The sequence below is a fragment of the Vespa velutina genome, chromosome 12 (genome assembly GCF_912470025.1).
Source record: "Vespa velutina chromosome 12, iVesVel2.1, whole genome shotgun sequence".
Lineage (NCBI taxonomy): Eukaryota > Metazoa > Arthropoda > Insecta > Hymenoptera > Vespidae > Vespa > Vespa velutina.
The window spans coordinates 2,800,243-2,817,796 of NC_062199.1; the positions used below are offsets into that span (position 1 = coordinate 2,800,243).

The following is a 17,554-nucleotide window of genomic DNA, read 5'->3' on the forward strand; positions in this document are numbered from 1 at the left end:
AAGATTGTTCTCCGATTAAATTTCATCTTCGCCTAAGCATCAATTTTAATGTCGAAGATTTTACGGTATATAATTGTTACTTTTTATACGAATAAAATCTATTAAGAGAGAGAGAGAGAGAGAGAGAGAGAGAGAGAGGGACAATGACGACGACGACAATTATTTTTCGTTTATTTTAATTTTAATATTTTTTTTCCTCCTCTTTTTTTTTTTTTTTTTTTTTTTTTTTTTTTTTTTTTTCTTTTTTATAGTTACTATTAGAAGAAAAAAAAAAGTTGCGCTGCTTTAGGTAAAAAACGCTAGAATTGCTGTTGGTAAGCGAATGGGCATCGTTAAAAATCGTCGATAAAAGTATAACGCGAATTCGTTCGACGCTTAATAAAGGATCAAAGTAATCGTACTCTACTATATTTCTTTGATAATAAAGAAATAAGAGAATGAAGGAATAAAAGAAAAAAAGAAAAAAAAAATGATATAAAGAAAAAAAAAAAAAAAGAGAAAAATTAAATGCTCTCTCTCTCTCTTTTTTTTTTTTTAATTCTTTTTTTTTTCGTGAACAAACTCCGTCAATATTCTCTTTGATAGTAACGTACTCTTAAAATTATAGGTATTTCGCGAAGCGATTATTGTAGCCAATAGCATATAGATATGTCTACATAACGAATTCTCTGGGGCCTTTGAAGCATTAATTACATCATCATGCAAATTGTTAAATAAATTCATAATGAAGGTTGTGGCGAAGGAAACGTTTTGAAATAGAGTACACACACACACACACACGCGCGCGCATATACGTGCACACGTATGTATATACATAGATGCAATCCAGGCACACACATGTAACTGGTAAATGACAAAGCGTCGATCTCGATTTCGTTTAATAGAAAACGATTATTAAATGACTAGCGTTAATTAGTATTGCGTATTAATAATTAATCGTGCTTATCTCTCTTCTGATTCAGGAAAAATATATTTTGATTTAATAACGATGTGACAATGATAATGATAATGATAACTATGGCAATGATAATTATTTTCAATTACGAAGATATAAAAATATTTTCAATATTTTTCATTTTTATAATACGATCGAATCTGATCGAACGATACTTTTATTATCTCTCGAGTAGAGTACTCTCTTTAGAAATTTCTTCATTATTTCTGATCAAGCATAAACGTATAAATATATTTGAAATCAAATTTGTATTTGTCGAGAAAAAAAAAAAAAAAAAAAAAAAAAGAAAAAAAAAAAAGAATAATAATAATTTATACAAAAAAAAAATTTACTTCTTATCAAACGTGAAAATTATTACAAGAATATTATTCTTAAATTCTTTTTCTTCCTTTTTTTTTTTTTCTCTTATCTTTTTTCGTTGGAATCTTTTGAATGAAAAAAAATTAAAAATTTCCTTACATCGTATGAGAATAGCTCCGTTCGTCGGTGCCTTCACTGTGTAATTCTCTTCCTCGTCCAAAAATACATAACTGGCATTAAAACCTGTGCCGTCTAATCGATCATTACTTTTGAAGGTCACACGAAAGAACTTTCTATCGCTGTCAACATCGAATTCCTTCATCTGACCACAATGTCTCGAATATTTTCGATCTTTCGCCATATAATTCGAAAACTCCACGAAGTCGCTCGCTGTCAGAGCTTCACATCTGAAACAGAAAATCAATGACGGAGTTTTAATATTCTATCTAAATTAAAAATCACGTGTATGTGTCTGTATATATATATACACATATACACAAGTGTGCGTAAGCAAACATTTCATCACAATCATACTTCATTCGTTATTTATTAAATAAATATAATATTTAGAATATACGTAAAAATGATTTAAACTAACGAACGTATTTCTTTATTGAAAATATCTACACAACAGAAATTATGTTAACAAAACTTAGATATTTATTAGCGTTTTTTATTCAACAAATTATATTTGTAATTAACGCATTTTCAATTCCACGAATTTGCCTCTCTCTCTCTCTTTCTCTTTCTTTCAATTTTTCTTTCGTTAATTAATTATTTTCAAAGATTATGAAGCATAATTAGAAACGTTAAAAGAAAGTTGACGAAAGTATGAAAAATGAAAAGAAAAAGAAAAAAGAAAAGAAGAACGAAAAAGAAAGATTTTAATAAAACGAAGGAATATGTTTTCTAACTCACATTAGCAAAACTCGTAATAAACGGATTAACTTTCTCTCAGGCTGCACTATCACCGCCAGCAACCAGGCGAAAATTTAATTTCGATTTAAGCTCTACGTGATCGTATATATACACGGAACATTAGGTATTACGAGCAACATTCATCATCGACCGGTCCATTGCATACCGCATACGCGCAGAAAATGTGCTGTCTATTCCGTAAATACAGAACATAATCTAGACACTTTATATTATATAGGTATATATACATATATATATATATATACATATGTGTATGTATGTGTTTGTGTATATATATATATATATATATATATATATATATATATATATATATATAGTGCAAAGATAGACAGAAATAATATTTCTCGAAAATCCAACTCGTACCAGTAATCTTTTTGATTAATTATCTCCTTACGGAAATTAATTATTTTGTCTTAGGGATATAAATTAATAAATAAAGTACAAAAAAAAAAAAAAAAAAAGAAAAGAAAAGAAAAGAAAAAAGAAGGAAAAAGAGAGAGAAAAAAAAATAAATTAATAAAAAAAAAGAGAAAAAGAAGAAAGGACAAAAAATATTGGAACGCGTATACGCGATCATTGTATGTTTGCAATTAGAAAATTTTCATTGTTTTTCACATTTCTCTTTCTACCCTACCCCCCCCCCTCTCTCTCTCTTATTTTTTCTCTTTTATTTTATTTTTTTTTTTTTTTAATACGAAAGAAAACAACATTTATATATAAACGAAAGGAGAAGTATATTCTTTTAGTTATACCTCCTCCTTCTCTCTCTTATGTGCACGTTGCAAATTCTTACGGATTTGTTTGGTATTACGTTGTAATGGTGTAATGTAAAACGAGACACGAACGACAGGATATAAGGGAGGAGGTAAGGGAACGTACATATTTTTCCGAGCATTATTATACTCGTGCAAAAGTCGACGACCCTCGTTACCACCGTCGCGTAGTAGTATTAGTAGTAGTAGTAGTAGTAAGTAGTCACAGGAACGTTTTATCGATTTCTCCTATTACCAACCAAATGTGTATTTTTACGTTGCGTAATATATCCTTTCGATTCGATATTTGCATTAATTTCTTTCAAAATAATATCAATTTTTAATCTTATCCTTCATTTTTTGTCTTCTTTTTTTCTTTTTCTCCTTCCTGGATGATCGAATCCAAAAAATCATTTCTATGCCATTACAAAAGTCAATTAATAATATTTTTAATGGGTCATTTCTCTGTCTCTCGCTCTCTCTTTCATCGATTATTATTATAAAATTAAATAAATCGAGAAATATATATATATATATTTTTGTATATATATATATAATTATTAATATATAATGTGTATGTGTGATGGAATCAACACTCGAAATAATTCACTTTTATATATATATATATATATATATATATATATATATATATATATAGACGTTTTACCATTCGATCGTTTTTAACAAAATATCATTTATATCCAATTTGCAGAGTCTACGGGGCTAGCGATGGACATCGTTAACTTCGTTACTTTGACTCTTTCCACGTCGCAAAAGTCTAATAACGAGCTGTCATTCTGAAAGTCACGTACGACCTCTGTTTCGAAATACATACGTACATACATACATACATACATACATACATACGTATACACACATACATATAGAAATGAGACACGAACTTGCTACCTTCGTACTCTTTCTCTCTCTCTCTCTCTCTCTCTTTCTCTATCTCTCTTTCTCTCTTTTTTGTTTTTCTTTTTTTTTTTTTTCTTTTTTCCTTATACGTTTCTTCTCGTAAACTTTATTTCTAAGAAAACGAAACGATGAGATAATCTTTCTCGTTCGTCAAATAAATAAGTCACGGAGTTAAGTAAAACTTTCGATAACAAGGAAAAAAAGAAAAAAGAACAAAAAAAAATAAATGAAAGGGATAGAAATTACATTACAGAAATTACAATGCAATTTTCAACGTAGTTGTAAGCTGTATGATGAAAAACGTTTCGAATGATGACGGACACGTTTCTGTTCAAATTTATGTGACGATGTTATTATGAACGATTTGAAAACGAAAAGCTATCTTTTTATAGAAGAGAGAAGAAGAGAGAGAGAGAGAGAGAGAGAGAGAGAGAAGAAACCCATCCAAAAGAAATTCAACATGATTTTTCTTCGTATACTTCCTTGGGTTGTTCCCGAATTGCTTTCATAGCTTATAGAACGGCAATCCCATAAGTAATCCAATCTTGGATGTTCGTGAACATAATTTTAATATGTGTACGTATAGACCTCTCTCTCTCTCTCTCTCTCTCTCTCTCTCTCTCTCTCTCTCTCCCTATTTCTCATTTCATCATTTATTTTCATTAATCAGAAACTTTTAAAGCTTCGTACGTATTATATGAATGAACACATAAGGACAGATAAGGGATTCGATAAATCCGATCTATTTCTTTTTTCTTTCTTTTCGTCATTCTCTGTCGTCTCCTATCTCACTCATTTTTACTCTTACTCTCACTCTCTTTCTCACTCTCTCTTTCTCTCTTTCTAAACAGCCTATCGGCTGTTTATCCGTAAGTCGTAATTATGTTAATGAGCAAGCTAACCTTTCTCGTAATTTATTCTACCTTCTCCTTTCTTTCTTTCTTTTTTTTCTTTTTTTTTTTACTTCTCTTTTCTTTGTTATCTACAAAACGGGAAAAGAAAGTGTTTGTAACTTCGCGACCGTCGAGTGGGTGTATTTAATTAAAAAGTTTCGATAAAACAAGAAAAGAAAAGAAAAGAAAAAAAAAAAAGAAAAGAAAAAAAGAAAGGGAAAAAAAGAAAAGAAGGATACAGAAAACATTTTCAACTTCCGACATTCGTTAACACGTTATTACATACATTCTTAATGAATTTCTATTAAAGAAATATATACTTGTCAAAACGCGTATTTATTTGTTACTACAAGTTAAATTACGAAGTTATATATTTAAAGGTATAAAAGTGAAGATTCGTAAAATTATTTTTTAATTATCATTAATAAAAGTATTATTATTAAGAAATATATTTAAAAATATTATTATAAAAGGGGATATAATTTAACAGATGAAATTAATCGATTGATCTAACGATTATCGATAGATCGATAAATATATTGAAAATTAAGTAATAAATATATTCCTCGACGAAAATATAGCTTTTTAATTTGACGTTCTGTTAAAGCTTTCACATCGCGACGGTCGTAACTAAAGGAAACGATAAATCGATAATGTGTCTCGTAAATAACTCGTAACTATAATACATATATATATATATATATATATATATATATATATATAAATATAAATTTTATATCGTCTACCTATTGTTAGACTAATAAAATAAGATGATATCAGTGAAATCTAGACGCAAATATCTGATAGACGTAACTCATCTTTTATATAAACATGATACTATATTTTTGCTCTTTCTATTTCTCATGTATGTACATATGTATGTATGTTGTATGTTGTATGTATGTATCTTTTATTCAAATTCGCAAATTCACTCAGTCTTTCTCTCTCTCTCTCTCTCTCTCTCTCTCTCTCTCTCTCTCGGCATGTAATTTCCTGGCATATAGAATACTTCGTATACCTTTTACTACTATTTAGGTAGGAATCGTATCGAAATAGCAATGGTTGCTCGAAAACAAATAAGTATTTTCGTTTTCAGTTGAAAGTAATATTACTCGGGAGAAAGAAGAATTATAACCCACGGCTAAAGTGGCTAACTCGTTCGAAAATAAAGAACTGGATGATTCGTACGTGTTCTAGTATTCTCTCTTCCTCTCTCTCTCTCTCTCTCTCTTTCTCTCTATCTCTTTCCCTTTAAAAGAGGAAACATTTTGCTAGATAAATAGTACGGATAAGTAAGATTTACACGTATCCTCCGATATTCTCGAAAATGTACATCCATCGAAAGCATAAATGGTATGAGCCTGAGAAAAGAAATATCGATACTTGAATCGATGAGGCTATTATCACGAATGGATTTATGGTGTATTTGATTTAAGTACATACACGTACATATACATGTATATGTATATATATATATATATATATATATACACGTTGTTGTATTTCTTAGATTTTTAAAAACATGAAGGATGAAATTTTTTATATAATATTGTGATAGCTATATAGTAATTTTTTATTGGTACTATTCCTTTCAAATCAAATAATTCTTAATTACCTTTTTACTCTTTCTATTTTTTTGCTTTTTTTCCTTGTTCTTTTTTTTCTTTCTTGTTTTTTTTTTTTTTTCCTTTCTTTCTTGTTCCTTCTCGAGACGAAAAGAGACACGCTGTTCTTAGAATGGATCATTCTTTTCCTTCTGCAACTCATTTCTTTTATCAACATATATCTCTTTCTGTTTACGAGAAAGAACACTAAATCTACAAGACGAAATACGATTAAGTAACACCCAATGGTGCACTTACACTAATTGTACTCTCATTTGTCTTACGATATTTACGACGACAATTTTTTGTCGTTTACGATCCTTAGAAAATTATTCTGGAGTAACAAATAGAAAAAGCTTACATTTCTCGATGTACATAAATACACACACACACACAGATGTACACAGACGCACACGTATACACGCACGTACACGCAGATGCATATACATATACGTATATTTGCATTTTCGATTTATTCTAATTTAAAATTATTCTATAATTTCAATCGAATGTATTATTAATAATCCATTAATAATAATTATTAACACAACATTTATAATCGAAAGACCAAATGGAAAATCGAGAGAAAATTTAGATAAAAAGTTAGAAGTAGTAACAGTTTCAACGTATCGTGCGATTAGGAAATCGAATGAAAAGCCACGGGGAAACATCGTTAATTAGTGAATTTCGATAATGAACGAATCGTTACAGTGTAGTCAGGAAATTGATAATCCCGTTGATTTAATACGATCCAATTAAGAGCGTGTTATCGTCGAGGACATACATCGACGAACTTTCTACATACACATTTTCACCTATTGGCATTGATTCTCTTGAATTTTTCACATGGTTTTTCCCATCCATACTCATTCCTATTCAAACACATAGAATACGACATATTGCTAATATTCTTGTTAATGAAAACATTTCGAAAGTTAAAGCTGCTTAACTTTTCCTAGAGACACGTATTTAATTTCGACGACGGATATAAACAAAATATGAACTAGTAGCTGTAACAAGGATATTGCGCTTATCAGAACGATGTATATATATGAGTTTGTTTAGTTGATAACCCTCTTATACGTAACCTTCAACAATCGGCTTAGTGTGAATTAAAGTATTAACGTTAAAGTAGGCTGAATTCATTCATTGCCATTTTTCACCTTTATAATGGCTTGACCTGAATCTGATCTATCTCGGTTCGATTCGACCTACCTCTCGGTCCAGCTTGACTCGGTGCCTTATTTATTATCGAAAACCTTACTATAATTTATTTGATATTTTTTATGTCTATACTACGTTTTACTTACGCGCATATATATATATATATATATAAATCTTTTGACTTGAGAATAAATCACGTCGAATGAGGATCGAATTTTTAATAAGGACCAGAAACATCATTGGAAATCCAATTGGATTTAAAGATAAATTGTTATATGTACGTGTACGTTTTAAAGCTCGACCAATACAGAAAATGGATCGATGCGTACGTACGTTTATAACCTTATATAATGATTCTAAAAGTAGTTTTATTTCCTTCTCCTAGGAGAGCTCGACAGACAGGTACTATCAACGTCGGACGTTAAGAATGACGCTAGATAAGTCGATTGACCTAGTTTCAAACTAACATCATGAAAAGTTATTAGCTATCTTTATAGAAAAGAGTACTTTCTAAGATGATTATTATAAGAACGTATTTATTGTATCACATCTTCGATGATTAAATATTCATCAGATTATACTTTTATAATTTATATTATTTAAAGTAAATTATTTTTATATATACGTACGTATGTATATATATATATATATATATATATATATATATATATATCGAGTATTGATGCCAAAGTCCTTTGCAACATTTATGGCGTGTACTATGCGAGTATCTACGAGACTATGTTAGTACTGTGCGTACGTATGAGACTCCTTATGATTAACTATCGTTCTTATCGAGAATTTGTTCGAAGCTTTGTTTTGGTACAAGCATGTATACAATGAGTGAACGTATTATAAGGCTTAGCTAGTACGAGTGTTAAATGTTTGTTTTTATATCGGATAGGAAGGACAAATGAGAAGATGAATGTATAACGATCGACAGAGGACAGTTCTCGATAAGACGTCTATCTGTTAAGATCTATAATTCGACAGGACGAATAATTTCTCTCGATTTCTATCTTTTTCTATAACATTTTTTTCATTTCAATTAATTCTTTCTTTTTGAAATATTCGATATAATATATTTATAATTTGTTTCTTTTTTTCTTTTTTTTTTTGTTGTTGTTGTTATTGTAAATCTATTTATACATATACGATATAATATCAGAAAGAAATTATTTATCTATTTACGAAGAAATAATCTTCGTACGTTTTATCGTAAAAGATGTCTTTATGTGTTATTATTAATTTTGATAATGGGGAAAAAAGAAAAAAAAAAAAAAGGAAAGAAAGAAAAGAAAGAAAAGAAATGAAAGAAGAAACTTACGGTAATACTCCTTCGACGTCGAAGAAATGGAAATGAAGGTGCACACGCTCGTTTGGTTGGCCATTGAAGAAGTAGTGACATTCGGTATCACGTGGATATAATCCTGGATAGTTCGGCGACGCAAACGTACCGTTGCGAGTCTCGTTACTGTTGAAGACAAAGGCACACGGATACTTCGCCTCCTGTCGACCCGTCGTTATACCAAAGTCTGAAGCAATAAAACAATTTGCGTTGAGTTTAGATCATTTCGTTTTACCTTCGTTTTTCTCAATGACACATACATAAACATTTTAAGCATCCGAGTTATAAAGTCCTTATGGTTGGATTATTATTACGTGTACAGATAGTGAATGTGCGTTCTTATTTGGTGGAAGGTATCATATTTTAGGAAGAGAAGAAGGATGTTTCGTATAATAAAGTAATGATATCATATTGCGAGTTCGTACATTCTACGATAGTGATTTTATCATACTAAAAATGAAATGTTTTTCTTTAATTATAGTAATAATGTTTTTATGCGTTGGATAAAGTTATGAAAAAGATATTATATTTATGAATGTTTTCATTATATGTTTAAACAGATATACGTACGTACGTACGTATATATGTATGTATGTATGTATGTATGTATGTAAGTATGTATGTAAGTATGTATGTAAGTATGTATGTAAGTATGTAGGTATGTATTTATCGATGGAATTTGACCAAAGAGTTATTTCAATTAAAATATTCCTACATTTATATATATATATTTTTTTCTTTTTTCCATGTTCTTCTTAATATAATATAATACTATTATGAATTAATATTCTAAGTAATAATAATATTTATTTTTCAGATATACTATATTTTAAAGAATATATATTATATTATATTATATTATATTATATTATATTACATTTATAATTAAAATTAAATTGTCGAATTAAGGAGGAGGCAAGATTATTATGAAAAAATTTATTATGATTATATATAAAATTATTGGAACATTTTTACGAAATATTAATTACATGAAAAACATAAATGAACGATTTTTATCCAAGCAATAAATTGAATTATTTTAATCAAGCAAAACATAAAATTCTTTATTAAATTGTGGTCATTCCTTTCTATGTTGCTAAAATGGAAATGATCAAATTCCAGGAACTATTTAGCGATCGATAAAAGACGATAGAGAAACGGGAATGTCGTGGGAAGTGAGAGAATGTAATCACTGTTCGAGATAGAATGATGATTATTTCTTAAACTCTCTCGTTATTTTAATCGAATTATTAAATTAAATCGAATTAATTTTTCAGGTTTTAGATAAAATTGTATTATTAACGAGAACATTTTTCGTACTCTTTTCTTTTATCTTTACGATTGTTATTAAACGATTATTAGTATCAACGTTGATTATAAAAGTCATTGAAAAAAAAAAAGAAAAGAATAATTCATCTCATCGTTTTTTTTTTTTTTTTTTTTTTTTTTTTTTTTTTTTTTACTATTTTAATTATCTATCTATATATATAAAAAAATCGAATTATTACGATCTAAACGTATCGCGATTCATCATCGCGATTGATATTACGCGATCAAGAATGTAATTAAAATAAAATTGATCATTGAATATTAACAATGTACGAATAAGAAGTAAATGTGAAAGATGAGATAATTGAAATTCTAAATGAAATACTTGAAGCAAAATTTTGTTAATTAAGTGCAAAGTGGAAAATTATAAACGAACGAAGTACAAACGTTGGCATGGGCTTTCTGAGAAAGAGAGAGACAGAGACAGAGAGACAGAGAGAGAGAGAGAGAGAGAGAGAGAGAGAGAGAGAGAGAGAGAAAGTGAAAGAGAGAGAGTAGGAAAGAGTGGGAGAGAGGAGGTAAATTACAAGGGGTAACGGTAGGCCGTCACGAATATAACATGATTTAATATTTCAACCACATGAGTACCCTTGAGTAGCAAGCACGTTGAATCACGTCGCTATTGTCTCTCTCTCTCTCTCTCTCTCTCTCTTCTCCTTGGTTAGACATTTCTCGATCGAAACCTCATTACGAACGACTCAATTAACCTCCTTTCCTTCCTCTCTGTCTCTCTCTCTCTCTCTCTCTCCATTTCTCTCCTCTCTCTATCTCTCTCTCTCTCTCTCTCTCTCTCTTTCTCTCTCTTTCTCTCTCTGTCTCTCTCTGTCTTAAACATACACGCAGACAAACAAATAGACAGATAGACAGATAGACAGACAGACAAATAGAGACATACACACACACACACACACACACACATACATATTCACCACTTTGATTTCCTCATACACGAAGAAAATTGGTTTTGACTGGGTCATCGCAAGGATTTTCTTGGGATACGATTTCCACCAGAAAATTCTCTTTTTCTTTAAAATAATATATCCAATATCTCTTATAGCTCACTTTCGAAGAAAATTAAAAATTCTACGATCGATTTCGATAATAATGAAATAAAAGTAATTCAAGAAAATGTAAGACGATTATGATCCAATATAATATCACTCGAGGTGAGTTAAAAATTATTGATATTATATGTATATATATATATATATATAATTTAAAATTATATACTCTTGTGAGATCATAAGAATAGAAAAGATAAGAAAAATGATGGAAAAAGAAGGAAGAGTGTTATGTTAATTATGAGATCGAGGAATGTCAGAGTTCGTTTGAAATAACTCGTCGTCATCGTCGTTATCATCGTTGTCGTAGTCGCAGTAAATACGACTATACTCTCTCTCTTTCTCTCTCATTCTCTCTCTCTCTCTCTCTCTCTATATATATATATATATATATATTTCTTTCTCTCTACTCGAGTTCCTAAAGTGCGGTGTACCAGAACTCGGCCAAGTTTCCTCGGGGTCGTAAACATCGAGTAATAGGCTTTCGCAAGGCTCGCCTACTTTTGCGCTTAGTTAGCCGCATTTGTTATGAGTACTGTATATGCGAGAGAAACTGGAGAATACAACGATGGTGCAATGGTGATGGTAGTTTTAGTGTCGGCGGTGTGGTGAGCGCGAAGAGATGAGGACGAAGGAACGAGACACAGTGGGTGGAGATGGTGGGTGGAGGAGGATGGTAGTGGAGAGGAGGGGGGGGGGGATAAAATAACGAAGTGGAAAAGAAGCTGGTCCACCCTGATTCTCCGAGACTTTTCAAAAGATCTAACCAACGACGATGGTGGTTGTAGAAAATAAGCTCTTTTTCCGCACCTACAATTTTTTTTTTTTTTACTTTCCTTCTTTCTTTCTTTCTTTCTTTCTTTCTTTCTTTTTTTCTTTCTTTCCTTCATTCGCATTTATCGCCAACATAGAGGCTTACGACTTTACGTTATTTTTTATTAACTTAATGTTTGACCTTTACGAAATATCCTTAGGCCATGTCCTTTTTATCGATAACGAGAAAATTCTTTAAGAAAGTTCGCGATAAAGAAGATTCTTAGCGTGTGTTTGTGTGAGAGAGAGAATGAAAGAAGGAGGGAGAGAGAGAGAGAGAGAGAGAGAGAGAGAGAGAGAGAATAATAATAATGTTTTTCTATATAATATAATAATGAAAATTCATTAATTAGAATGGAAAAAACGAACGACAAAATTTTATTATTAATATTTATATGTCGGATGATATGTATACGTGTATTAAAATATAAATTTCGTTTCAACAATTTTTAAATATTTTTCCATTTGTTTCTTTTAGAATAAAATTATGTGATATTTATTTCGTTATTAAATCGTTGGAAAGTAAAGTTTGTCGTTAATTAAAAAAACTATAAAATATATATATATATATATATATATATATATATATATATATTATATTATATGTATATATATATATAAATATAAATATAAATATAAATATATATATAAATAAATAAAAGGAAAACTTGTTAAAGCTCCATTAGTCGAACACTCTCTTTCACCTTTGTCGATAGAATATGTAGTTAAAAAATTGTTTGCAAATGTCAGTTCAAAATGAAAATAATTTCTTTATTTCGAAGAGACGAGCAGCTTATATCTCTTTTTCTTTTTCTTTTTTATACATTGTTGTTTTTGTTACACAGCACCGAGTTTAATATCCGGCATAATGCTACAGACCTACGAGTTATCTCCGTTACGAGAACGTATACATATGTTCTATTTCTGTCTCTCTTACTTTCGTATATACATACATACATATATATATATATATATATATATATATATATAAATATACATATATATATATATATATATATTTATATATACATATACGTAGATAAATACTTTTATGCACACATACACACACACACACACACAGATACACACATATTCATGCATACTTACATACACATATGTACATGACATGAAATTGTTGTTTGAAACACACTGTGTTTACGTATTTCTCTTTCTCTCTCTCTCTCTCTCTTTGTCTCAACGATACAATCCGAGAACTAATATTGATAAGATCAAAAGGAGAAGAATGTATAGACGTTCAATTTTATATTTCTCTATTATAACATATATATGCAAATATCAAACTTTTACATTAAATTACATTTATAAAACAATTTTATATTGGGTTAAAAAAAGGATAAAAAAAAAAAAAAAAAAAGAAAGAAAAAAAAAATATGATCACATTATATATTTATAAAGAATAATTTTTTTCCCTTGTTTTTATTCTCCGGCGGGCTTTTGATTTCAATTTTTTTTATAAATAAATATATATATATATATAATATATACATATAAAATATGCAACGCGTTGTAATAGGAATTGTAAGATAACCTGGCGGATATAAACCCGTTTTCCAAAATAACGTATATCAATTTGTTAATAGAACTACTCTCTCTTTCTCTTTCCCTCTCTTATTCTCTCTCTCTCTCTCTCTCTCTCTCTCTCTCTCTCTCTCGTTATATGTTTTAAATCATACTCGGTATGCACATTTCGCTTTTATAGCAGGATTTTAATCCATATTCTCTTGTTTTTCATTTATTTACGCACTTCCATTCTGCGTAGTCTTGCAAATTTCACGTTTTCGCATTCAACCAGCGTAAAATTATCGGTTTTAAACGTAGAGTCGATTGAACTCTTTCTCGTATTTTCTCTCTTGTTCTCTCTCTCTCTCTCTCTCTCTCTTTTTCTCTATCTATCCATCTAACTATCTATCTCTTTCTCTCTTCCTCTTTCTGTTCTTTTCTCTGACATAAATTGTAATTATCGACGGCCATCCATAACTTCTCGCTCGAGCGAGATATCTCGGAATCATGAAATTCTGAATAACGAAATACCAATTCGTATCGCATGATATATCTTGTGTACTTTCTGGACTACAAAATTTGAATAGTATCTTCCTGAAAATATTGAGATATTTCTTGCCTTGGTCTTAAAACGAAACAATATTTGTAAGTATATATATATACATACATATATTCAGATGTAATTTAATCTAAACGTGAACTGCTAACATTCTCACTTATTTTTATTCTTTTTCAAAAAAAAAAGAAAGAAAAAAAAAAAAAGAAATTAGATTTAAACTAATCAATCTAAATTTGAAATGACAATTGAAATTAATTCAATGTAAAAATTGAATCAATTAATTAATATATATTAATGACGACGATAAACGAGGAATAATTGTCGTCTGAAAATTTCGGAAGAATAAAAGAGAAAACAAAGAGAAAGGAAAAATGAAAATAAAAATGTGAAGTGACAACAATCAAGAAGACGAAAAAAGGAAAAAAAAAAGAAAAGAAAAAAGAAAAGAAAAGAAAAAAAGAAAAAAAGAAGAAAGAAAACATAATTAGGGGGAAAATAATGTCTATTGATAATTATCAATAATTATCGAGAAGAAAGAAAAAAAAAAATGTTTAAAGCTCGTTTACAAGATGTGACGTCATAGAAAATAACTTGAACAATGTTTTATTTACGATAGCATAGCAAGCGAGAATCGAAATTTTACGAGCTAACTGGCTTTGAACGGTTAATCGACGAACACGGTCGACATCCGACACGCGCCCACGTTCGTTTATGTTTCTGCAGTTCTATTTTTCTCTCTTTCTCTTTCTCTCTCTCTCTCTCTCTCTCTCTCTCTCCCTCTCTCTCGCTCTATCGTTCTATACCTTCGCACCTTCATCGTTCGGACATTCGTTTTGCATTTTGACATCTAAATCTCATATATTTATGACAGAAGGGTGCTACGAGTTTATGACGCCACTTGACAGTTCAACGGAGATAACGTACGATTAAACGCATCGTTGAACGCTTCGCCTAACACATATTTGTATATATATATATATATATAATATATATAATATATATAATATATATATATAGACACACATGCACGTGTTATAATCTTTACACGATTTAGCCTACAAACTCAACAAGCATGAAAAGGAACGTCAAAGGATTTACAAAGATTTTTCTTTCTCTTCGTTACCTCTTCCCATATTTTTTTTTCCTTCGTCGTTTTGAGCGGGGAAAAAAAAAAGAAAAAAAAAAAGAAGAAGAAGAAAATTCTTTTTTTTTCCCACTTTTTTTCCAATATCGATCAAAAAAAAAAAATCATGTGGACCTTATACGGATGCACATACGATTGATGTAAAAAAAAAAAAAACGTACTATATGGATAATCATTATAATACATTGCACTTATTATATATGCAATTTTGTACTGCTTCACGTATCAATGAATAATTTAAATATGAAAAAAGTGATCACTTTGTGTTTTCCCCCAATTTCTCGATATCATCACTATTAAACTTTTGCGTGACTTCCAATGACATTGTTGTCTATATACCGTATGCATGAGCTCCGAAATGTTCGGCTTTTTCATTCTTTTTTTTTCTTTCTTCCTTTTTTTTTTTTTTGTTTTGTTTTTTTTTTCTTTCTTTCTTTTTTACCATGAACATCGCGCGTAGGTGCATGGCAATTATTAAAAGCGTGATTACATTCCTCTCCCAAAGTAAATTTTCCCGTGGTCGTTACAGTCACCGAATGTTTGATTATTCTATTAAAAGTTATAAACGTTCACACGACAACGAGACGAAAGGACGCACATTCATTTTTAAGTTTTTTGTTGTGGTCTCGGTGTTGGCCGATAAAAAATTCACGTCGATTTTTTTAACATGAGAAAGAGAGAGAGAGAGAGAGAGAGAGAGAGAGAGAGAGAGAAGAGAGAGAGAGAGAGAGAGAGAGAGAAGATTTATAATTCGATGGTCTACCTTTGAACCCTTTCTTTTTTGAATATGAAAAAAAGAACGAAATAATGTTTATATCTATAATAATTCATACTGAACTGTCTCATAAAATAAAAATGATGTATCACTGGTGAATTTGTTTACATGCACATTTGCATTTGTAAAATAATATAAAATGAAAATGACAGGGGAAGATAGTTTAATGTGATTTGTATTTTTTTTCTTCTTTTTTTCTTTTTTTTTTTTTTTTTTTTTTTTTTTTTTTTTTATATACATACATAACCATCAGGCGCCAATATTATTACGATTGCAAATTAATTATTCATTTTATTAAGTAGATCAAGTAACGTTTAATATCTCCATTTAATAGATTGGAATATAAATTTGTGATTTAATTTTATAGGAATACGTTGAAAAGTTGATAAACGTTACATAAATGTATCGTAATATGAAAATTAATAAATATTTATATATATATTATTTGAATTTAAATTATAAACAAATATTGTATTATTAATAAATATTGTTTGACGATATATTGAAAGATTAATTTTTAGAAGAATTCAGGATAAAAATGATCAATCGGATAAGTTAAATAATTACAAGGAAAGTTTGTATTTTATTTTTTTTCTTTTACTTGTTTTTTTTTTTTTTTTTTTTTTTTTTTTTTTTTTTTTTTATCATTATATTATTATTAATAAATTGTTTAGATAGAAAGGAGAATAATTTATCCTTTCGAATGAATTTTCATTCAAGTCTTTAGAATTTTTCGTTCAGGAGATATGTCCATTTGAAATTTTCTATTCATAATCTTATTACTACGATCAGCTGTTTGCGTAATTTCTGGGAATTTATGTAGGTCACTGTGTCAATGCCATTTAAAATAGAATTATATAGGTAAATGAACAGCTGTTTTTTAATATGCGAATATCTGAGGAAGTAAACATCGTAAAAACATGAGACCAAGTTCATTTTAAAGTTTAAACTTTTATCTATCTTATTATTATTATATTTTTTAAATAACAATTTAAGCATTTGTTATAAACAATTTAGTGTAGAAATTTTACACAGATAGTGTAATTGCGTCCAAATTGAAGCTTTAAAATTAAAATACTATAGATTCTATCGTCATATTATTAATAAACATTTAATTTGTTATAAACAAATTGTTATAAACAATTGTTTGTTAATAATCAAATTGATAGATTATTTTCTTCAAATTATCAGTTTAAAGACAAAAATTTTTATATTTTCATCATCTTATCGATAACAAACATTCAATTTGTTATAAACAAATTGTTATAAACAATTATTTGTTAATAATCGATTTTAACAGATAATTCTGTTCGAATAATCATTTTGAAGACTTTTAGAAAGTTTTTATATATATATATATATTTTCTAATATATAATAAATATTTATATAAGTTATAAACAAAAGAATTGTTATAAACGATTTAGTTATAAATTAATTTTTCTTTCTTTTTTTTCTTTTTTCCTAAATTTGTACAAATTTTA

General features: G+C 29.0%; 1 protein-coding gene across 5 annotated transcripts in view; it reads right to left on the reverse strand.

Annotated features, from left to right (window-relative positions):
- The window catches only part of LOC124953412 (suppressor of lurcher protein 1), a 360,539-nt gene that overhangs the window by 8,457 nt on the left and 334,528 nt on the right, over positions 1-17,554 (reverse strand). For all 5 annotated transcript variants that reach the window (XM_047504753.1, XM_047504751.1, XM_047504750.1 and 2 more), the window contains 2 exons: positions 8,850-9,057; positions 1,415-1,662 (listed from right to left, as the gene is read on the reverse strand). In XM_047504753.1, the coding sequence (XP_047360709.1) occupies positions 1,415-1,662; positions 8,850-9,057 (456 nt within the window). The remainder of the gene's footprint in view (positions 1-1,414; positions 1,663-8,849; positions 9,058-17,554) is intronic.